This window comes from Carica papaya, chromosome 5 (assembly GCF_054855325.1).
Source record: "Carica papaya isolate Zhongbai chromosome 5, ASM5485532v1, whole genome shotgun sequence".
In the NCBI taxonomy this organism is placed as follows: Eukaryota; Viridiplantae; Streptophyta; class Magnoliopsida; order Brassicales; family Caricaceae; genus Carica; species Carica papaya.
The window spans coordinates 40,080,897-40,105,118 of NC_142313.1; the positions used below are offsets into that span (position 1 = coordinate 40,080,897).

A 24,222-nucleotide genomic window follows, 5' to 3' on the forward strand; every position below is an offset into this window, starting at 1 on the left:
ATTGAATATGCTTACAATATTTGCTTCCATTCTTCTCTTAAAGCCACTTCCTTTGTAGAAGCATATGGTTGGACACCCCTAAACTACTCTCTCATTGTCCTAATTTGACTAAAGTCAAAGTTGTTGATTGTGAACTTCGGGTTCGCAATGCAATGTTACAAGAATTAAAGCATTAGCTCTTAAAACTCCCCTCTCCCCGAGAGCCCGTTCTCCCCTACCCGGCCGACCAACCGGCTAGCCAAGCTAACCTCCCGATGCTCACAAACCACAACAAAAAATTCTTCCTGATCCACTGAAAGTCCTTCGACGTCATTAGAAACGGGAAAAACCTCGATGGCCTACAAATCTGTGAAAATGGCTGAGGGTTCAGAACGATAATATCTCTAAGCAAACAAGATGTGAACTGGCTCGTGGATGCCCTAAGCGACTTCTATTGGTTCAAAGGTGGCAGTTTTTGGAAAAAACACATTAGTACTAAGAATCGAACCCTCTGGATTGCTCTTTGCTTCAACACAAATGAGAGGTTTTTAGTTTACTCTTAGCTAAAGGGAAAAGTGTTCAACAGTATTTTTATTCCTTAAGGGTCCAAAGCTAGAGGATGGTGGATGCTGATGAAAGCCATGTTTAAGCTTGCCAAAGTCCCCTTGGTCCACTCGGAAAAGCGTCATTTGCGAACCACTTCGGCTCCTGAATAAAATGCCTCCGGAAACTCAAGGCCTATATCGACTACTCCTACTCAAGGTACACTCTGTTGTCCCCATTGTAACCAAAATTTCTTAATTATGGCAACAAAGGTAGGGACACATTCTTTCACCAATGTTTTGCGTCTAGGCAACGAGCAGAGCATTTAGGTAAGGGATGACACGACCCGACCCGATTACTACCCGGCCGAATTATGAATCTCAAAAACCCTCCAACCAGGGTCAAAAGCCCAGATACACCAGGGAGGAAAAAGGGAAATGGATCGATCACATTAGGCCCAGTCGGGAAGCAAAAAACCTTAAAAGCCCAAGAAAAATAAGTCCTAAGATGAAATGGATGTGGCGACCCAAGAAAAAACTGACCCAGCCCTCTTCTACAGGCTTAATGAAAGCATTCAACACAGAAAAGGGTGAAGAACTGTCTAGGGTCACTCCACTTTCCTTACCTGAGTTTTGACTCAGATTCTGAACTGGCAAATGGCACGCATAGGGATGAAGTGCTTTCATCCTTCTCCTCCGACTCTGAAATCACGACCACCGATCATTTAGCATTCCCGACTGGTTTGGAACTTGCGCTTGCCCCAGAATCCACTTGTGGGGAGCATCTAATCGCGAATCAGGCGATGGGAGAATTCAGCTCCTCGAACATTATTACCGTTGATGAAACATCAGTCATTGAGCAGGTGGAACCGGTCCAAATGATACATTTGATGAGGCAGAAATCTATTCAAGAAGGGTTATGAGGAACATCCAGCTAATCAGTAAAATTCTTAGGGTCCCTTTTGATGGTTTCAAAGAACAAGCTATGGCTTTATTTGCAGAACTGGAAAAAAGAATGAGAGAGAAGAGCAATGAGGAATTTTCTGTCAGTCACAAGAAAAGGATTCAGGGCGAGAATGGATCAAGGGAATTGAAGCGTCTTCAATGTTCATTAAACTATGAAGGCAGAACCAGAATGAGCAGGAGCACGGCGGAGAGACATCAGACTCCCAATGATAGACAAAATTGTGTCTTGTAATGTAAGGGGCATCAATGATTTGAAGAAAAGGAAAGGGGTGTTTAAATTGATGGAAACCAAAATTATGTCCTTGCAAGAAACCTAACTTGAAGTCGATGTGCAGATTATTCGAAGCCTTTGGAAATCAGATGAGACAAATTGGCTCTCCCTTCTGGCTAAAGGGTACCACTGGTGATATTTTTGTAAAGTGGAAGAAGGACAAATTATTATGCAAAAACTCCCTAATTGATGAGGTTACTTTTTCCTGTCTTTTTGTTAACATTGTCACTGTGGAATATTGAGTTTTTTCTGGTGTTTATTGCAGGGGATGTACTTTAGAAAGATCCATTTTATGGACAGAACTATCCAACTGCCGGGAACAAATGGGATCTGAATTGGGTGGTGTGTAGTGACTTCAACATGATTTTGAAAAGACATGAATGTTCGGGTGAGATTTTTTCAGCCTCTAGTGCTCAAGAATTCAAGGATAATATTGATAATCTTTGCCTTGAGGATTTGCCACTGAAGGAGGGTCAATGGACTTGGAGCAATCAAAGAGTTCCTCCATCTTTTTATAGAATTGACAAATTCTTGGTATCTACTGATCTGCTCGTGATTCAAATGGGGCCCTATTTCCTTCTGTCTTGATAACAAATGGCATAAAGTGAACAGCTTTAGATCTATGGTGGAAGATGTTTGGGGTAATACAGATATTAAGGGCATTGCTAGTTTCAGAATTGCCAAGAAGCTCTCCTTTCTTAAAATTGAAGTCAAAAAGTGGACAAAAAAGGTGGATTTGAAGGAAGAACACAACAATGGAATCATGCATGAGTGGGCCACCCTTGACAAACTTGAGGGTGAGAGCAATCTGGATGGATGAAAACAATAAAGAGAAGAAGAACAATTTGAAAATCAATCTCGCCAACAGAATGAACATGGAGGCTATATCCTGGAAAAAGGTTAGGGAAAAGTATCTAAAAGACGGTGATAAAAACTTCAAATATTTTCATTGTCTTGCCAACCATAGAAGGAGCTATAATTATGTTGTTGATCTTCATGTTAACCGGCACACTGTCTCTGGCAATAATGAATTAAGGGATGCTGCTAGTTCTTTTTTACAGAACCTTTACCATGAAGATTTTACTTATAGACCGAAACTGGACAGCTTGCACTTCAATAAAATTCTTGATTTTGATCGGCTTGCTCTAGAAGATGCATTCACTGAAAATGAAATTACTACTTGTCTGAAAGATTGCAATAGGGATTGTTGACTAGAATATCATATTACTCAATTAGTCAAGATATTTTTTCCTATATAATATGCTCCATAATTGTGTAATCAATTAGAATCTCTACTTTTATGTTAATTTTCTTATTTGTAGCTAGAAATTCTGTATCTATATACCTCAATTGTAATAACATAAACTGTATCAAAAATAAAGTTTATATTTGTTTCACTAAAAATTAATAGGGATAAAGCCCCTGGACCTGATGGTTTTGACATGAGATTCCTCCAGAATTTTTGGCAGGTGATTAAGAATGATATTATTGACTTCTTCAATGATTTCCACAAGCATGGTACGTTCATTAAGTCTATCAATTCTACATTTGTTGTCTTTATCCCCAAAAAAGATTGTGGTAGAGAATTTAGTGATTTCATGCCTACAAGCTTGATGGGTTCCATTTACAAGTTACTTTTTAAGGACCTTGCAAAAAGGCTCTCCAAAGTGCTTAATCAAATAATTGGGGACAGCAATTATGATCTCCAACGAGACAGTGAACGACTTGATAAAAAAAGGAGGGAGTGGAATACTTTGTAAATTGGACATGGAAAAGGCTTTCGACAATGTTAGCTGGGATTTTATTGATTATTTGCTTAACAGATTCGGTTTTAGGGCAAAAGGACGGCAGTGGATCCGGGCTTGTATTTCGAATACCAGTTTTGCTGTTCCGATTAATGGGGATCCCTCCTCTTTCTTCAAAACTTCCAAAGGTTTGAGACAAGGTGACCCAGGTTCTCCTCTCTTATTTATTCTGGTCATGGAATCCTTAAACAAGTTGATTGAGCAAGCCAAACAAGCAAAACTTTTGAGTGGTTTCGTGGTGGGTCGTGGCAGCAAGCAGCTGGACATTACACACTTATTTTTCGTGAACGATACTCTTATCTTTTGCCGTCCCGAACCCAACATGTTGTTTCACCTTCGTTGTATCTTACTCTGGTTGCAGGCAGTTTCTGGCCTCAAAATTAATATGCTCAAATCTGAGATGGTGGGGATTGGTGTTGGGTCCGCAGCTCCTTTTGCTCAGGTTCTGGGTTGTAAAAGCAACCAACTTCCCATCAAATATTTTGAAATTCCACTTGATGCAAAATATAAAGATGGCAAAACTTGGGATCCAATCATTGACCTTTTCGAAGGAAGACTTGCGAGATGGAAGAGAAGATTCCTCTCTAAAGGTGGCCGGCTGACTCTCATTAAAAACACTTTAGCCAACCTCCCAACCTACTTCCTATCTATGCTAACCATCCCTACAAAATTTGCTAAAAGGCTTGAAAAAAATCAATGTAATTTCTTGTGGAGCGATGATGAGAGTAAGAGGAGATTTCATCTTGTTAATTGGGACAAAGTGAAGACGTCTACTAAAGCCGGTGGTTTGGGCTTAAGATCTTTAGGAACTCTAAATACTACTTTACACGGTAAATAGATATGGAGATATTGGAATGATGACAAGAGCCTTTGGAAAGATGTTATTGACAGCAAGTGGGCTAGGAGAATGACAGATCTCATCTGGACAGATGCACCCACGGCATGAGTCTGTGGAAAGGTGTTATGGAAACCAATGATGCTGTGTTTGCCTACTCTAAATGGGTTGTGGGTAAAGGTAACAAGATTCACTTTTGGAAAGACGTTTGGTGCAGCACTAATACTCTTCAATCTCGTTTCCCCAGATTTTTGCCATTGCTAAGGACAAAAACATGCTTGTTAGAACCACATTTGATGATGAAAATGGAAATGTTTGTAATGTGGAGGTCAAAAGAAATTTGCAAGACTGGGAGATCACTGAATATATGAACATGCTACAGCTGTTGGCCACCTTCAAACTCAATAACAATGATGACAAGCTGCTTTGGACCTCAAACAAAAAGAGCACTTTCACTGTCAACTCTTTCTACAACTACCTACAGGGGCAAAGCAATCTGGACGGCATGGAATTTCCTTCTAGAATGATTTGGAACACCTCTGCTCCACCCAGAATTTCTTTTTTCGGGTGGGAAGCTGCTAAAGAACGCATTCTTACAATTGATAATCTAATGAGAAGAGGTATAATTCTGACCAACAGATGCTTCCTATGCCAAAAAGATGCAGAATCTACCAACCATCTACTACTCTGGTGCCCTTTCACCTAAAACTTTTTGACTTTGATCGATGGACTTTTGGGTATTAACCGGGTTATGTCTAGAACTGTCAGGAAAGAACTACTGGCCTGGGATTTTTTGTGCAAGAAAAACAAACTTTTCAGACTCATTCCCCTTACTATCTTTTGGATTATCTGGAAAGAGAGAAACCTTAGAGTTTTTGAAGGTAAGAAGATACTTCTGCAAATATCAAAGACAGATGATTTCACTATTTTAATTCTATTGTTATGGATCACAACATTGACAACATGATTGACTTGGTTCTTATTGTTGATATACTAATTGACCTATAAATCTTTTGTACATGGATGGTGCCCCCTTGGCACCTACACATCAATATTACTCTACACTTTTATTTCAAAAAAAAAAAAGCATCAGCTCTTACAAACTCAACAACATATGAAGCATTCCTATGATTCTCACTGCTACGAGGTGTCCTTTAATGTGTGTGATTTGGTGCTGTTAAAACTCAAACCATACCACCAAACTTCATTGGGAAAAAGCAGATTCATATGTTAGCTCCACGTTTTTATAGGCCTTTCCCTATTGTTCAGCAAATCAATGAAGTTGCTTACAAGCTTGATCTCCCTTTTACTTCCAAGATTCATCTAGTTTTCCAGTCTCTTCTCTTAGGCCACACCACACTCAAAAGAATCTTCTTCCTACACTTCCCAATGTTCAGCAAGGTGTCCTCCTTCTTCACAAGCTCAACTGCATTCTCGCATTTGCAATGGTCATTATGAGGTTTTCATTCATTAGGAAGGTCTCTCTCCTGTGAATGCCTATTGAGAGCTTGCTAATCAAATTGCTCTTTGCTATTCAGACTTTGCACTTGAGAACAAGCGCAATTTGGAGGAGAAGAATGATGCTAAGGTCTCTATCATAGAGAAGATAAAACCTTTTGCTAAGGTGTACCAGAGGAAGAGAATTAAGTTATGTGCATTTAGATATTGTATTATGTCTATTAATGTAGTAAGAGATTGTATTATGTGAAATAATTTCACAGTATATTTTAAAGCATGAGTATGACTTAGTTTAAGGATAAGACAGAATAGGACAAAGAGAGGTGGTTACTTAATATGGAAATTAGGATAATCCTTGAATAATTAACATAAATACTTCCTCTACCTTAATAAATTCCATTGCTATAAATGGAAATGTCTATACAAAAAATTATTGAGAAGTTTGAGAACGAACTTACTCAAAAGATCATAGAGTTCAATCTTAACAAACCATAATTTTATTCAAAATAAGTAACTTCAAAGACATTCAAGAAATTCTTAACATTGTCATGTTCATCGCCCCTTAACTAAATCCATTAGTAGAAACCCTAACAAACTGCATCCAGGATTATGAGTCACTGATCTCCCTTTAGCTAACACCCAATTTACTTTGTCGGTCTAGACGAGGGCGATTCTCCTCACGAATTGACCATTTCCTAATCTCTGGATGCTGGGAGGATGGTTTTCCAAATTTGTTACAGGAGGTATTATCGTGTCCTATCTCTGGCCATTTTTCGATTAAATTTCATCTCAAATTTCAGTATTAGCTATCTTGGAACTTTCACTTTAACCGCAAACTATCAGATAGAGAGACTGCTGAGTTGACAACTTTATTGAATATGCTTGTATCCTTACAGAAGCCTACACAGCCAGAGAGCCGAAAATGGACCCTTGGCTCATTCATTTGTAAGTCTTTCTATGCTTACCTTGTAATAAAACCCAGTGACACAAAATTCTATATTTCCAAGAGGTTTTAGAAAGCTAGAGTATCTTCGAAGGTGAAAATATTTTCTTGGACTGCTATCAACCCGAAGCACAATACTATTAAATATTGTTTCAGGACTGCACATGATGTAGTGTTTTCTAGTTTTTAGGAGTTTAATATTTTCTAAGTTTTATATTTATAATCATGACATAGTGGTTAGTTAATTTAAAATCATGAACTTAGTGAGTAGTTAAATTTCAAGTCTATTTAATGTAAGTTTTTCTCTTTGCTGTTGTAATCCACTAATATCCTTCTATGAAATTTAGATTCATCTATTTTCCTCATCTCTAAAAACCTTTATTTGGTATCAGAGCTCTCTTCTTAAGAGACCTATATGTGAGTTTTGACACGCAATGAAAACTGAAGCCAATCTCTCATCAATTGCTCCATCGGTGGTCAACAAAGAAAAATATCAAATTTGGGCAGTACGCATGGAGACGAACTTGAAACTTTTAGATCTATGGGAAGCTGTGGAAGAGGATTACGAAGTTTCTCCGCTGCCGAACAATCCCACCATAGATCAGATCAAAAGTCACAAAGAAAAAAGAACCAGAAAGTCAGAGGCGAAAACAACTTTGTTCGCTGCAGTTTCAACAACCATTTTCACAAGAATTATGACTTTTGAAACAGCAAAAAAGGTTTGAGATTATCTGAATAAGCAAGAGATGAAATGATACGAGAAATATAAGCGCTGAATCTAATAAGGGAATTTGAGCTGCAAAAGATGAAAGAATCTAAGACAATCAAAGAATACTCAGACAGATTATTTGGTACCGTCAACAAGATCAGTTTACTTGGCACTAAATTTTACTAACTCAAGAATTGTAGAAAAAAAATTTGTTATTGTACCTGAAAGATATGAAGCTTCAATAACCACCTTGGAGAACACAAAGGATCTGTCCAAGATCACTTTGGCAGAGTTGTTAAATGTTTTGCAACTCAAGAACAACGGAAGCTTATGAGACAAGATCATATTGTTGGAGTCCTGGCAATCAAACACCAGAATGCCGAAAGGAACAGTATGAAGAAGAACTTAAAGAATATTCAGGCCTTGAGTTGTGAGAGCACTTCAAACAACCAAAATCGAAGCAAGGGTAGAAGCTCAAAGGGAAATTATCCTCCTTGTAAGGATTATGATAAAAAAAAGTCATGCACCATTCAAGTGTTAGAAGAGACCAAGTGCAAAATGCAGCAGATGCCATCAGCTTGGACATGAAGATGTTATTCGCAAAAGTAGATTTCAAAAGCAAGATGCAAACGCCCAAGTTGCCGATCAAGATGCAGAAGACCAGATTTTTGCGGTAACGTGTCTCTCAACAAATAGTTCTTCAAAGTGTTGGTTGATTGATGGTGGTTGTACAAACCACGTGACTCATGACAGAATTTTGTTTAAGAAATTAAAACCCACCGACATCACTAAGGTCAGAATTGAAAATGGTGGTTACATTGCTGCAAAAGGAAAAGGAACCATTGCAATTACAACAATATCCTTTGAAAATTGGTATTGTCGTATCTATGATACCTTTGGACAGAAGATTTTTCAAGTTAAAATGAGACGTAAAAGTTTCTCATTTGACCCAATAGAGGAAAAGCATACAACCCATTCTATTGAAATTAACAACATGGAAATATGGCACAAGAGACTTGGGCATTGTCATCTTCAACGAATGCTAAAAATGAAAAAAAAAACGATATTGTAAGAGGCTTACCAATTCTTGTCGATCGTTTGTCAAATTGTCATGTTTGTCAATTTGGTAAGCTAAATAGGATGTCATTTCCAAAATCATCATGGAAAATCTCACAAAAACTACAACTAATCCACACAGATGTGGGAGGACCTCAAAGAACACCATCATTTCAAGGTAGTCTTTACTACATTCTTTTCATTGATGATTTTACAAGAATGCGCAGGATTTTTTTCTTGAAATTCAAGTCAGAAGTAGCATGAGTTTTTTGGAAATTCAAAAAATGGTGAAAAATCAAAATCGCTACAAAATTCAAGCTATAAGGTCTGATAATGGAAATGAATACACCTCTGCAGAATTTAATTTGTTCTGTGAGAAAGTTGGCATTGAACATCAACTCACTGCTCCTTATACTCCATAACAAAATAGAGTTAGTGAAAGAAGAAACAGATACATCATGGAGATGGCCAAACGCATGTTGCATGAAAAAGAGTTACCAAAAAAGTTTTGAGCAGAAGCAGCAAACACTGCAGTATTTCTACAAAACAGACTTTCAAGCAAAGTTTTGGAAAACAAAACTCCATTCGAGGCTTGGAATGGGTATAAACCTTCATTAAGCTTTCTCAAAGTTTTTGGTTGTGTGTGTTTTATTTATATTCCCCATATCAAGTGGGATAAACTTGATAAGAAGGCAACTCCAAGCAATTTTATTGGATATAGCTCAGTTTCCAAAGCCTACAAGATGTATCATCCTCAAACAGGGAAAATAACGATCACTAACGATGTTCACTTCAATGAGCATGAGACATGGGATTGGCAGGATTCAAGAAGAACAGGTAGAGTCTTATAAGAATTTAAAAACAACTTTCTTGGAGAGAAAAAACAGACCAGTAGCAAAATAAATTGGAAGATGATCCTCTAATAAGAGGAACAAAACCACTTTCAGACATCTATCAAAGATGCAACGTAACAATATGCGAACCTGCTGGACATGAAGAAACTTTTAAAGACCCGAAGTGGAAAAGAGCAATGGAGGAGGAGATGTTAATGATCCAGAAAAACAACACATGGGAATTAGTTGAAAGATTGAAAGGAAGAAAAGTCATCGAAGTAAAATGGGTATACAGAACAAAGCTCAATGCAGATTGCTCCATCAACAAATATGAAGTCAGACTTGTTGTTAAGGGCTATGCTCAGGTTTTTGGTGTTGATTACTCTGACACTTTTGCTCCTATTGCTATATTAGATATAATCAGATTATTGCTAGTCATAGCAACACAAAAAGGTTGGAAAGTGCTCCAATTAGATGTCAAGTCAGCTTTTTTAAAGGGTGTTTCACAAGAAGAAATATATGTAGAACAGCCAGATGGATTTCTGGTGCAAGGTGAAGAGGATAAGGTTTACCTGCTAAAAAAATCTCTATATGGCCTCAAGCAAGCAGTTAGAGCCTGGTATAGCAGGATAAATGAACATTTGCTGAATTTAGGTTTTAAAAAAAGTTTACCTTAAGCCACTCTTTATGTTAAACAGAAGAGAAATGATATTCTCATTGCGTCTCTTTATGTTGATGATCTTTTGGTAATAAGAAATAATGTACAATTGCCTGAGGATTTCAAACAAGAAATGATGCAGGTTTTTGAAATGACAGATCTTGATCTTATGACTTACTTTCTTGAAATGGAGGTCAAGCAAAATTAAAATAAAGTGTTCATCTGCCAGAAAAAGTATGCAAAGGAAATATTAAAAAAATTTCAGATGGAAGAGTGTAAAGCAACAAGCACACCAATGAGTCAAAAAGAGAAGCTGAGCAAGGAAAATGGTGCTAATAAAATTGATGAAACTTATTATAGAAGTCTGATTGGTTGCTTAATGTATCTTAAAGCAACAAGACCAAACATTGTTGTAAGTCTTTTATCTCAATTTATGCATTGTGTTAATGAAATACATTTAAGAGCAGTAAAAAGAATATTAAGGTATATCAAAGGTACTATTGATTATAGTGTCAAGTTTGAAAAGTGTGAAAACTTCAATTTGTATGGATTCTCAGATAGTGACTAGGTCAGATCTATTGATAACATGAAAAGTACCCAAGGATACTGTTTCAGCTTAGGTTCAGGAGTTTTCTCGTGGTGCTCAAAGAAGCGAGAGATTGTAGCACAATTCACTGCAGATGCGGAATTTATTGCAGCAATAGCAGCAGTAAACCAAGTTTTATGACTGAAGAAAACTTTATCTGATCTACATATGGAGCAAAAGAACAACACTGAGATTTTTGTTGACAATCAGGTAGCAATTGCAATTTCTCACAATCCAATGTTTCGTGGGAAAACTAAGCATTTTAATGTCAAACTCTACTTCTTGAGGGAGGTGCAGCAAAATGGAGAAATAATATTAATTTACTGCAAGTCTGAATATCAGTTAGCAGATTTGTTTACAAAACCACTTCCAGTCAGCAAGTTCAAGCTTCTAAGGCAGCAAATTGGAGTTTGTAGCTCCTAAAGCAATGAGAAGTGTTAAATATTGTTTCAGAATTGCATATGATGTAATGTTTTCTAATTTTTAGGAGTTTAATATTTTCTGAATTTTATATTTGTAATCATGACTTAATGATTAGTTAATTTAAGACCATGAACTTAGTAGGTAGTTAAATTTCAAATCTATTTAATGTAAGTTTTTTCGTTTACTGCTGTATTCTACTATTTTTCCCATCTCTAAAAACCTTCATTATACAAATAATTTGCTCCAAATCCAGCACCCCCACCGTGCCTTGTCCTTTGATGTATGTGTTATGTGATTCAGATATGGTAAGACTCGCTCCCACTTATTCTTACACTACTCCCTTGCTTGGATAATGTGAGCTGATCTTATGAAAAAAGTTTGGCATCACTTGGATAGAGCCCCCTACTGTGAAGAGTTTGGCATGAGGAATTCAGCCAAACCATTGTGGCAGGGGGCTACTTTCATTGGATTCTGGTGCATATGGCTTGCTAGAAATAATAGGATCTTCCATGATTGGTCGATGTCTTCCTACAAGCTTAGCAAGAGGGTTTCTCTCATGGCATCATTTTGGGCTAAAGCTCATGGTTATTTCCAGGAGAGTAACATCCTGGATCTCCATCACAATTAGGATTGTATCACTTCTACATAATAGGGGTGTCTTCGCATTTGGTTTTTTTTTTTTTTCTTTTTTGTTGCCTTTTTAGAGGATGTCTTATTCTCCATTTGTGTAGTTATCTAATACTTTCCCCCCTTCTTCACAAATTTCTTCTTTTATTAAGAAAAAAACAAACAAAGAGTTGCTAGAGTATGTTTCTTGACTTGTTTGAGAGAAGCTTTAACAATTCTAAGTTGACTGATAATTTTGCTCAAATGTGTTTTTCTTTTCAATAAAAGAAGATATTATTAATATGAGAGGAAAAAGTACAGCCAGGGGAGGAAGAGAAATCCTCGCCAGAGAGGCAGAAAGAAAAGCCCCTAACAACTGAGAAAACAAAGGTGAAAAACAAAAGAAAGGCTACAACCCGTGTATAAACATATCCCAGTTTTGGTGGAGATCTGTTAGGCATAAATAGAATCTTCGGGAACTATTAGAATTAACTTTCTAAAAGACTGCATCTACCTAAGTTTAAGCGAGCCCCAACTGATTGAAATTGAAGACTTAAGTAAGCAAAGGCACACATTCAAATAAATAACAAGTAACACAAACAAGGTGAACAACAGACTCTTCAATCATCAAGTCTTAAGAGATGCTAAACTTGGCAGATACTTAAATGTTCACAAAAGATAAATAATAAATAAAATAAGGTAAGTAGAATATATTACCATGGTACTGATCCTCCAACAAATATGGCTGTACTCAAAGACATGCACCTCTGTCCTGCAGCACCAAATCCTGCTGCAACTAGAGCATTCAAAGTAGCATCTACATTTGCATCAGGCATGACAACTGCGAGATTTTTGCCTCCTGTATTAGACTATTCAACACAATAAACTGTCAGTGGCTTGATTCATGTATTTCAACTTTTCTTTGCCTGGTATAGCTATGTAGAGAAACCGGTTTCATGTGAGAGAGAGAGAGAGAGACCAAAAACAGAGAAAAGAAGAAAACAAAACTCATGAAGGATACCCACCTGAACACGTTTTCCTCTAGCAGCAGCCCTAGCATATGTATACAAGCCAGACTAGAAATAAACAAACAACAAAAGTCAGGAAACTTATATAAAGATCAACAGAACCTTGAAATATTCTAACAAGAACATATGAAATTACAACTCTTTGTTCAATCCCCTCTCTATTTTTTCTCTTTTTTAAAAAAATTTATTTTTAAAGAAACCCTTCTTCCTGGACTCTACTAGACTTCTGCTTGGATAGGAGCTTTCCTTCTGTTCAACCCATTGGCATTCGCATTTTGAAGTCAAATCACTTCCACTAATAATTCTGTCTTTTTTTAAAAAAAATAAGACTTAGAATTCTATGCCCTTATACTAGTAGAATACCATATTGCTCAGAAAATGCAGTGGAAGCAGAAGATCCTGCACTATAAGATCCAGGTTTCTGAAGCAGTAAAAGCAGTTCAGGATACTACCATTTGAACCAAAGGTAAAATTCTGTATCTTTCATAAACATGTTCATAGCATTGAGCCAGAGACAAAGATTAACTAACCGTGGTTGAGCCAATGAATGATAAAGCCTTTATATCCTCATCGTCACATATATAATTAACAATATCCTGCTCAAAATTATTTTTAAAAAAATTATTGCAAATAAATTAATGAGGGAAGAGAGCAAAATCAGAATTCAGGAGAGAACAGGTATTGAATAAGTAGATGGAAACAAAAGAAATCTCATAAATGAGATGATTTCAAGACAGACCTTGTTTGAAAAATTATAATAATGCCAGAGCAGGTGTGGGTTCAATTGGGATGTAATGTTTTATTTATTTTGAACTTGCATTCAACAGGATTTATGAAGCCACTCAAAAATCTACATCACAACAGGATTTATTAATTTATTGTGTGTCTATCATGATTAATGCATAGCCAGCTTCACATCATAAACTTTTTCCGTTGAAAAAACAAAGCCCCTAAGGAGAAAATGCATTCCTACAGATTATGTTCCAATTTTGCAAAATGCAACTCCAGCAGCTTTGCTGTCAGTGAGAGAAAGCAATTTTTTTTTTTTCTGAGCATCCAGCCAAAGCTACCCAAACCAATAAGTGATGTGATTTGGATAGAATCCAGACAAGAACCTGACGGACTAGAATATAAGTAAATATTTTCCAACTAAAAAATCCCAGTGGTTGGCAATCAGTTTTGTAATGACTTTTTAATATTAATGAAAAACTGAATCCTTGCATGTCAATAGGAAAAACATGTTAAGCTTCACAAAAGTTTGGAGATTGCTATTTGCTCATATAAAATGAAGACTCGATGAGAAGTTCCCTGTTATGCCCCATTATCGGCAAGAAGAGAAGAAATAACAAAGCAGCAGGGGCAGGATCTAGAGGAAGAAACAGAAATGGAAGTTTCACTTTTACTTGAAATAGGTTGATTTAGTTTTCATGTTTAGCTCTTAATTAGGAAAAGCTGCAACTGGGTTGAGATTTTATTCAGGAAGTTGACTAAGACTTTCGAAGAAGGAATTTTTGTTTAAAGGTACAAGAGATTGGGTTATGACTCTATGGGATCACTTGGACCTAAAAAAAGGGAAGTCAGTACCCTACCTTGCCTATATTTGTGTATACTAACTGCAGCAATAAACTTAAGCAGATATTTATAAACAATAGTTTAGAGCCCCTAACTGTGAGATCACACGTTCTCTCTTACAAGACCTAATCCTAGTTCCACATATCTCATCCCATGCCCAGGACCTTAACAGTCCCAAGAGAGAGGAGAGAATATTCTTGGCCCTAAAGCATATACAAGGCATCTCCGTAAACAAATGCACGGGATAGGCTCGCTGATCAATCCTGCTTAAACTCCATCTCCGGATTTTTTTCTATATCTGAACCATTCTATGCCATGGTACCATACCTAGGAAATACATTCAAGTACCTTCCCTCTTAACAACACATCCTTAAGTAGTAACCATAATTTTTTTTAGAACATGTATATATCCACAATTTCTTCTACAAAAAAAATGTATATATCCAAAGACACATGCATTAAGTTTACCATGCTCAAATAATATATGAAATAGAATTAGCAGCAGAAGATAGAGCATACATTGGTTCCATGAATAACATTCAAGACACCATCGGGCAAACCGGCCTCTTTTGCTAATGCTGCGAGTATCATTGAAGCTCCTATAACAAAAAGATTGTCAAAAGGTGAAGAGAACAGAATTAGATATCGACCTTGATCACATAACAGATCGGTTCATTAAAATGAATTGGTGATGCAATTCGCAAAATACATGGCACTGAAAGAACACAACATTTAATCATGAGCAAAACCGCACTATGCAAGAACCAAATCATCAGCTCCCTGGTTGTTGCTTCTGTCCTTCAGCATGAGGGGATAAGTTCAAACCTGCCCTTAAGCTGTGTGCCTCTTTAAATAGGCCAGAAGCCCAAACAAGAAAACAATGCAAAGTCCAAGAAAACATGCAAAACCATCAAACACTATATCTGCTTGGAGCTACTGTATCATCCATAAAAACATACCGAGCATTTTCTTCCTTTGAGGTATTTATCTTATAAAAAAAATGAGAAAGTGAAACTCACTCGGGTAATTCCCATATTTATCTTATAAAAAAATTGAGAAAACTGATCTCTCAATTACCTATTTATATCAACACTACTGATGTATTTGCTCCAAATATAGCACTATTCCGGCCATGAATAATCAAAATTCTTCATGCAGAAGGAATTTCACAACACAATAGACTTCATTCATGTTATAACAGGAGGAAATCTTCTTTTCCAGGTAAGCTAATAAGACATACAACAACCTGTGCCTTCTATGTGCCAGATTGAAAACAGAGACCCCAGTTTAAAAATTCTTATTTATCATAAATCATTTCTGAAAAAAGTAGGCATCTCCTACAATTTCCATTTAGTTCTCGTAACCGAAAAGTCAAGAAGGATAACAAAAAAGGACAAAATCACCTGGATTTTTCTCACATGGCTTAAGAACAAATGTGTTGCCACACGTAATTGCAATAGGAAACATCTGCAAAAAGCACACAAATTTTCATGACAAAGATGTTCCTTCCTGTTATTTTGAATATATAATGCAAAAGAAACTCTTAAATATGAAAGACCTTTAATTAGGGGAAAATACTAAAGAAATATATAAGAATCAATTGGTCAAGAGAACAACAGCTTTCGAAAGCCTCATTCAATACCCTGATTTAATTAAAAAAATGTGAAGAAAAGGAATGACTATTGCAATGCCTCAGAACCTTTTCCTTTTAATAAATAAAACAAGGAATGTAACAAACCCCGTGTTTGACCCTAGCGTAAAGCTTAGTTCTCATCACCACCCAACACTCCCTAGAATGCTTAGTTTCAATTTACAGAAGGTTATATCTGTATATAAGGGGAAAAAGATAGTTCCAACTTGGTATTATCTGAATTTGCTTTCTCCAAACAACGTTTGAGGGAACAGAATCAAGGAAGAAAATAAATAATGAAAAACAAAGAAAAGAAATTATAGAGCCACGCAGACATACCCACAAGGGAATTATAGCCGGATAGTTAAAGGGACATATTCCAGCACAGACACCAAGCGGTTCTCTAATGCTGTATGTATCAATTCCATTAGATGCATTAGGAACGAATTCTCCCACTTGTAGAGTTGCCATTCCACAAGCATGTTCAACCACCTCTGCAAAGAAAGTGGTAACGCAAGAAAACAGTTTCTTTTTTAGGTGAGACAACATTGTTATCAAAAACTAAATAATGGAAGACATTTTAGAAAGACACTCATGAACATTACCTAAACCACGCAGAACATCAGCATGAGCGCTCTTTAATGTCTTTCCCTGTTCTACGATAATATTCATAGCTAGCTTATCCTGGGGAAGGAGAAGAAGAAAATGGGTAGAAGGAGACTGAGCATACATTAGAACTAGAAGGAGACCGAGCATACATTAAACTAACTCATTAGAAATACATATTTAAAGAAAATGACTTCATGTGCTTACAATGTCTCTGTGGATAAGCTCCAAGAGCTTGAACATAATGTGCTGTCGGGTGGTTATAGGAGTATTCTTCCATGAAGGAAAAGCTTGCTTTGCTGCATTAACTGCATCTTTGAACTCTTCATACAAGGACACAGGAACTTGAGAGACAACCTCTTGTGTAGCCTAATTAAGGAGTAAATTATAACAAAAGAATTTCAGTTATAACTATCTTTTTAGAACATAAAAGTTCAACCTCCACATTCTTTATGCGCTTACAGGATTTATTGTGTCAATGGTTGCAGACCCTTGTGAATCAACAAATTTTCCCCCAATGAAATTAGGAACCTTCAGCTACATTGAATTTAAAAATTCAATAGTAATCTCCAATCAATCACCAAATAACATATTCATGAGCTTTCACTCAAGCAAGTGACCACACAATCATACAGTAAGAGCGAGGGAATAAAACCAGACAAATCTCAATCTGGTCCTGTATTACATTAAAGCTTACCTTCTGGTTGTTTTGATCCAGTGACTCCCTGCTTGAACTAATGGTTACAGGAGAAGATCTGTTAGGTCTCCATGATTTGAAACATTTTTCTGCAAGACAACAAATTGCCTACTTTCTAATGAATATAAAACATACACACATAAGTACATATATATATGGTGGAGAGGAACCAGAGTTGGTAGAAGTGTATATCTGGTTACAATTAAGTACAAGAGAGTCAAGGAAACCAAAAGAAACAAAATCTTGACATCAAGACAAACAGAGTTTTTAAAAAATCATATTTAGTTTTAAATCCTGCCACTCAATCCTTACGCAAATATCTAATATTCCATGACTACTACCCATTTGTATCCATCCCACAAGTCCCTTATACATGTGTCTACTAACTTAAAATTAGATGCAATCTTGATATAAGTACACAACACCAACCAAGTGAGACTCCATTTTTTTCACCTGAAGCCTAAATAGGGAACATGTGAAACTGTGACTTTTTTGGTCTTCTATTACAAGAATATATCCAATTGAAGAACTTTTTTCTGTCCCTTCTCTTAAGTGGATATGGGAGAACAACCAAGCACACAGTAAGCATACAGGGAAGATGCCTAGAAGAACCATTAGCAAGTCTACTTGCTCGTTCATGAGTGCTTTCAGACTTAACTGCAGCCCTATAAAACATAACCTATTTTAGCTCTTATTGGGACATGAGAAAATGCTCTTTGGTCAGGACATCTGCATGAATCCCAATATTAACCATGCATGCAGAGCCCATTGCTAAATGGTAGGTTAGAAAACCACCACCCACCAGGAACCTGTTATTGCATACATTCTACCACTTCAGCAATCTAAAGTGAGTCACTATATGATCCTCTTCCATTAAGAAGCATTCACAGAGTTGAAACCTGATAAATTTCCCTGCCGAATCTTTGCTTTCAGGTTATACAACTGCCTTGGTGTGGACTGCAGCTCTGGATTGCTTTGCTTGAGAACTTTAAGCACTTGACGTGGTCTTACACCAGCTTCAGTCATTAATTTGATTTGCCTGACCTCTTCCTCTGTAAAACGACGACTGCAAGGATGGTCTGACATGTCCCTCAGAGGTTCATGGTTATGGTCCCCATTTCTTATTGTAAGCACCCAAATATCATCTTCCCTCTTACCTATGACTTCAAAAGGACAATTTATAAGCCTAGAGCATGCTTTCCTTTTGCGCTTACTTTCGTCAATCTTACGCCTATTACGATAAACACCACCTCTATCACAACCAAGGATGACTCTTCTGTCCTTCCTGGATTTCTTAATAGTCACCACATATCCTTGAGAAGACCCGAACTCACGGACATGTTTAATGAGTTCTTCACGATCTTGAAACTTTCCTGGTGGTGGAGGAAGCATCCTTTTTTGTGTTTTAGTCTCAACCTGACTTTGAGTTTCCATATGGCAGCATTAGATAAAACCTGCAAATAAAGACAAATAAGAATATATATACATAAATACGTGTCTGCCATCAATTATATGACTGAAGTCATTTTGAGTATCAAGACTATATCATCACATAACAATGCTTTTTTATAGAAAAAGAATAAACATTACCATTATACATAAGAATGTTACAGAACCTCGATGTGCAAGAATCCAAGATAAAAAGAAAGAGTCCCCTCAAATTAATGAGAGGTTATCTATTACCAGAGGAAGAAAAACCCTTAAGGAAGCAAAACCAGGAACAACGAAAGGATTCGATAGAAAACTAAAATTAGCTTCTTTTTTCTTTCTTTGAGTGTATGATAATTCAGGGATGAATTTTAAACAATGTAAGGATAAACAGGAATTTAATATTCCAATCTTTAAAACACAAGCAACACTCTAAAGAAAGGTAAGATGTTAAGTCCTTGTCGTTAGTATCTCATTATGGGAATTGGAAAATCTAAAGAAGAAATGAAGTTTCTTGTTGGAATTCCTTCCCTCCTGACATACGATTAGTGATTGCATAGGGGCTCGCGACAGAGAGCCTCTCAATCTGAAAACAAAAATAAAAGAAAGGTTCTCTCAAATTCTGCATAACCTTATTTGGAACCATGTTCTAGTCTTTATACCAGAACCACAAATTCTCCCACCGACCAGTAACTTCCTTGGACGAAGTACCTGCTCTCGTATCCACAGGAACTACCCATTACAACTTACCCAACTGCCACATTTAGGAACTTATTACATAATTTATTAAATGCCAAACAAAGACATAATTATATAAAACCAAACTACAGAATATAAAGAAATCAAAATTAAATCCGCACTGCTCTTTGCTGGCCATGTTTGCCACACTAATTTACCTGCCTAAATCAATTCTTCAACTGACTCACAATATAAGATATCCTCCAGAAAGAGATAAGGAAAAAAATTATAAAAAAATGTAAATGGATATCAATATAAGCTTGCAACTCTAGTCCTCCACATTGTAGAAACACAAAACCCCCAGAAGGAACTGAGTACGTTAGTCCAGAGAGAAGCTGAACGAGCTACTATATCCCAAACATCATTAATAAAATAAGGATGCTTGAAACTCTTGCATTTATTTCCAGTCAAATAACCAACAAATGGCAAACAAAATACTCCCTTTCCAAAACACTGAATGGCCATTGCTCCTCCCAAGACCACGAAAAGCTTATTCACGATATATTACAGTTATGACACACGTGGGTTACTCTATGAAGCAGGAATATGCCAAGAATGTAATAGTTATTATGTAACAGAAACATAATAGCTTGGTTGACTGAATCAAAATTATTTTATAAATATGATAACCGGAGAAGCTACGATCCTAATTCATGACTATGGAATCAAGAATCAGGATACAACACCGCCTGTAATTATTAATTTTACTTTTAAGACTATTTTACCCTCACTTGTACACGTGTGTATAATCTGGTCTGGACTGAGAAATCAAACCAGACTGAATCAAATAGATCAGACCCGATCAACCAGACCAAACTATGTCGAATCCAGTTTTAGCTTCACATGTCGAAGGACTGAAATTTTGCTTCAATAAGGCCGGTTTCACCCAAAAAATAAAAATAAAAATCCTAATTATGGATTGATATTAAATAAATTATTGTTTCTTTTATTAGTTTTAATGATTATGGTTTCTGAATTCATTATTAGTTTTAGTTAATTGATTTCCTTAATTTTTTTAATTAAAAAATATTATTTTGGTAAAAAAAAAAAAAAGGAAACTGATCTGGACCGAATAAATTTTGGTCCAATCTTTAGTCCAAAGTTGGGGGACCAAAAATTTCAAAATGTTCCAGCTCTAAACCGATGAACACCTATGCTTACTACTAAGGTAAAAATTTAATTAGCTAAGGAATTTTTATTATTTTAAATTTGAACATATGAAAAAAAAATTTAGTTACGTTAGGGTTTGATATCTGAAAATTCTTTAATTAATTGAAGATTTTTTTAACTCTTTAAAAGTCAGCATACACATAAAGCAACAATAATTTTTATAATTAAAGGGTTTTCAGAATTACATGTAAAATTTATAATTTATGAAATTTTTTTTTTTGGAAGTAAAGTAATATAACATAAAAGGTAAAATATAATTATAATTTTATTAATTAAAATAATTGCATGAAATCTTATCAATTTATCATTTAATAATATGTATGTTTAATTAATATAAACATGCAATATACTTATTATAAAAACCAACCAAATAAATAAGGTTATTACATGGTTTAGTATTATTTTCTTTCATTATTTAACATTGACCAAGCAAACATTGTAATGAGTTACTAATTGCAAAACAAACATTACAATACAATCGCAATCCCAAAATTAAAACTATGATGATTCAAACAACTTTATAATGATAAATACTGGTTCTCAGATACCACAATTATATAGTGTATTAGTCCCAATCCAAAAACTCTGAATCAAAGGTCAACAGAAAACTTGCATAAGGACAAGAACTAGTTATTTAATTTTTTTTCCTTTCATCCACCATAATTCTTTGTAGTTACTAATCCTAAGTTCCCTTCACACGTCCTTTTTCCTTTGGAGAAAAATTTGCCCATCCATTTTGCCTAAAGGACTAACCAACTTTAACCCCAATGAATCAAAAAAAGATCGACAATATCTCTGACCAACTACACTCAATTCTATTCATGCAAAAGCTTGCGAAGATGCTATATCCCAAAATGAAAATGGTGACAAATAGGTTATTTAACTCATATGATATAACCATTCTATATAAATGAATAACTCATTATAATGCATTAAATGTGTGTTCACACGAGCAAAACAGATTAGAGAATGAAAGATGGAGTTAGGACATTGATTCACTTGCAAAAGGGAATGTAATTAATTCAATAACTGTTTGATGTGAGCATAGTTGGCAAGTTAATGCCTATGTTTCATGGACACATGTCACTAAGACATATGGATCAAATTCATAAATGCAAAATATAATGGGTCAAATCAGAATTCACGCAAAACCTGTCAGAAGTTTGCATGGATAACTGTATTTAACCATAAGTACTACTTGAAAGTGCTCAACCCTAAATTTCCATGCCATATATTTCTTGTCTCCATTCAAATGCACGTTCAGCTATCCTTGATAACTACAGATGAAAATGCACCTTCAATTTCCCATCAAATTATCTAATCTCACAACCTAGGATTATATATTTGTGTGGAAGTATGTATTCTACGCACAATATGCACCTTATTCATATAAACAGATCCCCAATTATCTAACAATCTAATCTCACTAGTACAGCTCTTAAAAAGAATGAAAACCAAACCATCCAATATATTCCCATACTATTCACATAACTATACAACACATCTAGACATTTGACATATGAGAAATTTAGCTCAACCAAGCCCAAATATTGCTCAAGACCTTATATATGTGCACTCATTTAGCTATTCAAAAACAACAAACATGGAATGATATTAGGCAATCTGTTTATTACTTAACATGAGATATTAAATTTTGATTAGTCAAACAACCAACACATTAAGATCATGTTCCAATATTAGGGACTTAATTACACCACAACATAAGACTATCTTTTGTCATTAAAATACACAACAATCACGTACTTCAACCGTGAGTCAGATCTTCTCAATAATCACTTAAGGCCAGCTTAAGTACAAGATCATTGTCGAATCTCACATCTAACCTAGAAATATCATAACGCTAATAGCAAATATAAGCCAATAAAAACTGAGTCGTTAGATATGCAAACCTTAATATTTCTCCCTTTTTCTAATAGAATAAAGCCCAGCAGACTTACACGTTCAAACTAACGCAGTTAATTCATTATGAACATAATGTAATTTATTATTTATTTTAGCATTTACAACCCAAATCAACACGAAGATCAACAACTTTTTTCAATTGCAAATGAAAACTAACCTATTATAGGTACTGCAATTGCATATCCTCCAACAGAACACGAACTCATTCAAAAGTGCAATGCATATACATATCAATAACAATGAGTTTCAAAAAGCATCCTCTCACAATTTAAACAGTCAATGGACACATGTTATGCATATATATATATATAGTCAACAGAAGACATCAAACAGTCCTCTATGCGAACCAGATTATAAAAATCCAAGTGCTGAAACAAAACAATAACTCAATGTTTGAAAATGACTGAAACTAAACTGGACTCAATAGGAAAAAAAAAATCAATCGGAATATCGAAAAGAAAGAACAGAAGAACTTAAAATCATCAAATCCTCAATCAGCCTAAAAAGAAAGAGATGGAGATGACCTAAACCGACCGCAAACGAACCAGACGGTGGCTGGCCCGAAATGACTTGGTCGAGCGTTGGTCTCGCGAGGCTCCAGTGCCGGGGCGTATGGCCGCGGCGAAACGGGTTGGAGACAAATAAATGCGGCGGGTAGAAAGCCTCCGGACTGGCGGAAGCAACCGTGGCCGGAAACGGGCAGATAACCCGGCCTTGAAGTGCTGCACGTAGTGAACTTTGAACTGAAGAAGAGTGCCGAAAATCAGCCGGCGAAACACGAGATTGTCGTGGCGCCCCCCCACCTCACGCCGGCTTTATGTTAGTTCCTGGAAGCTTGTTTGGTTACAGACTTAACTCCAGCACTATCCGGAATTGCTTTCTGTAGCTTCTGACAGAGACAAAAAGTTTATTGTTAAATTAACATTTTGCATGCATGTAGTAATTAACCTTTTTTATTTTCTTTAATTTCGCGTCCAATTTTAGTTAATCAATTATATAATACAAATATTCAAATCTAAAGTAAAACAGTAATTTTTAAAATATATAAATAATTTGTAATTGGGATTTTAATAACATATTTATCTTCACGTAAATTCTAATATTGTGACAATAAATACTTTAAAATTTTTTAAATTGTTAAATACTATTAATTTTTAGTACAATTTAGTATAAGATTGAAAATTATTTTAAATAAGATATAACTACAAGAAACTTGGGTTTCTAATTACTACACTCACGAACAGGGTGCTTACAACCCAAAGTCCAAACTGATTTTTAACTAAATATTAATTATTATTTAAATATTTTATAAAAAATTTTAGAATTTACCAAAAAAAATTGAAGAATTAGAATAGGTGACATGTAAGTAAGGTAGGGGGTAAAAACTTGTTTATGTATTTTAGGCAATAATTTTATTAATTGTGTAATTATAAGTTATAATGGGAATTAAATTAAGTTATTAGATGTCTAAGCATAAAGGAGATGTTTCTTAATTATTATATGTGTTACAACTCTAATAATTGTCTATTTATAAGTTATCTTAAAATTAAGTTTAAAATAGTAAGATATTTTAATTTACTCAAAATTGGTAATTCTTTGTTTAAAAAATAAGTAATAATATATTTGGATAAATTTCTAATTGTAAAAAATAAATAGTTATTTTTGGTAAAAGAATTAAATAAATAATATGTATTTAATATCTAATCTACATTGTTGTATGGTAAGTTTAAGTAATTAATTTCAAATAAAAAATAATCTAA

At 35.5% G+C, this 24,222-nt stretch overlaps 1 protein-coding gene across 3 annotated transcripts in view; it reads right to left on the bottom strand.

Moving 5' to 3' along the window:
* LOC110821132 (uncharacterized) overlaps positions 1-23,316 on the bottom strand; it is a 51,343-nt gene extending 28,027 nt beyond the window's left edge. The window contains exons 1-12 of one of the 3 annotated variants that reach the window (XM_088220917.1): positions 22,987-23,316; positions 18,103-18,657; positions 17,204-17,292; positions 16,969-17,043; positions 16,714-16,875; positions 16,506-16,584; positions 16,240-16,394; positions 15,674-15,737; positions 14,790-14,869; positions 13,229-13,294; positions 12,696-12,746; positions 12,388-12,539 (exon numbers count right to left, since the gene is read on the bottom strand). In XM_088220917.1, coding sequence (XP_088077043.1) covers positions 12,388-12,539; positions 12,696-12,746; positions 13,229-13,294; positions 14,790-14,869; positions 15,674-15,737; positions 16,240-16,394; positions 16,506-16,584; positions 16,714-16,875; positions 16,969-17,043; positions 17,204-17,292; positions 18,103-18,637 — 1,508 coding nt within the window. In that variant the 5' untranslated portion in view covers positions 18,638-18,657; positions 22,987-23,316. Of the gene's footprint in view, positions 1-12,387; positions 12,540-12,695; positions 12,747-13,228; positions 13,295-14,789; positions 14,870-15,673; positions 15,738-16,239; positions 16,395-16,505; positions 16,621-16,713; positions 16,876-16,968; positions 17,044-17,203; positions 17,293-18,102; positions 18,658-22,986 lie in introns of all 3 variants that reach the window. The other 2 variants (XM_088220916.1, XM_088220918.1) reach the window with 2 other exon arrangements.
* Positions 23,317-24,222: the final 906 nt, after the last annotated feature.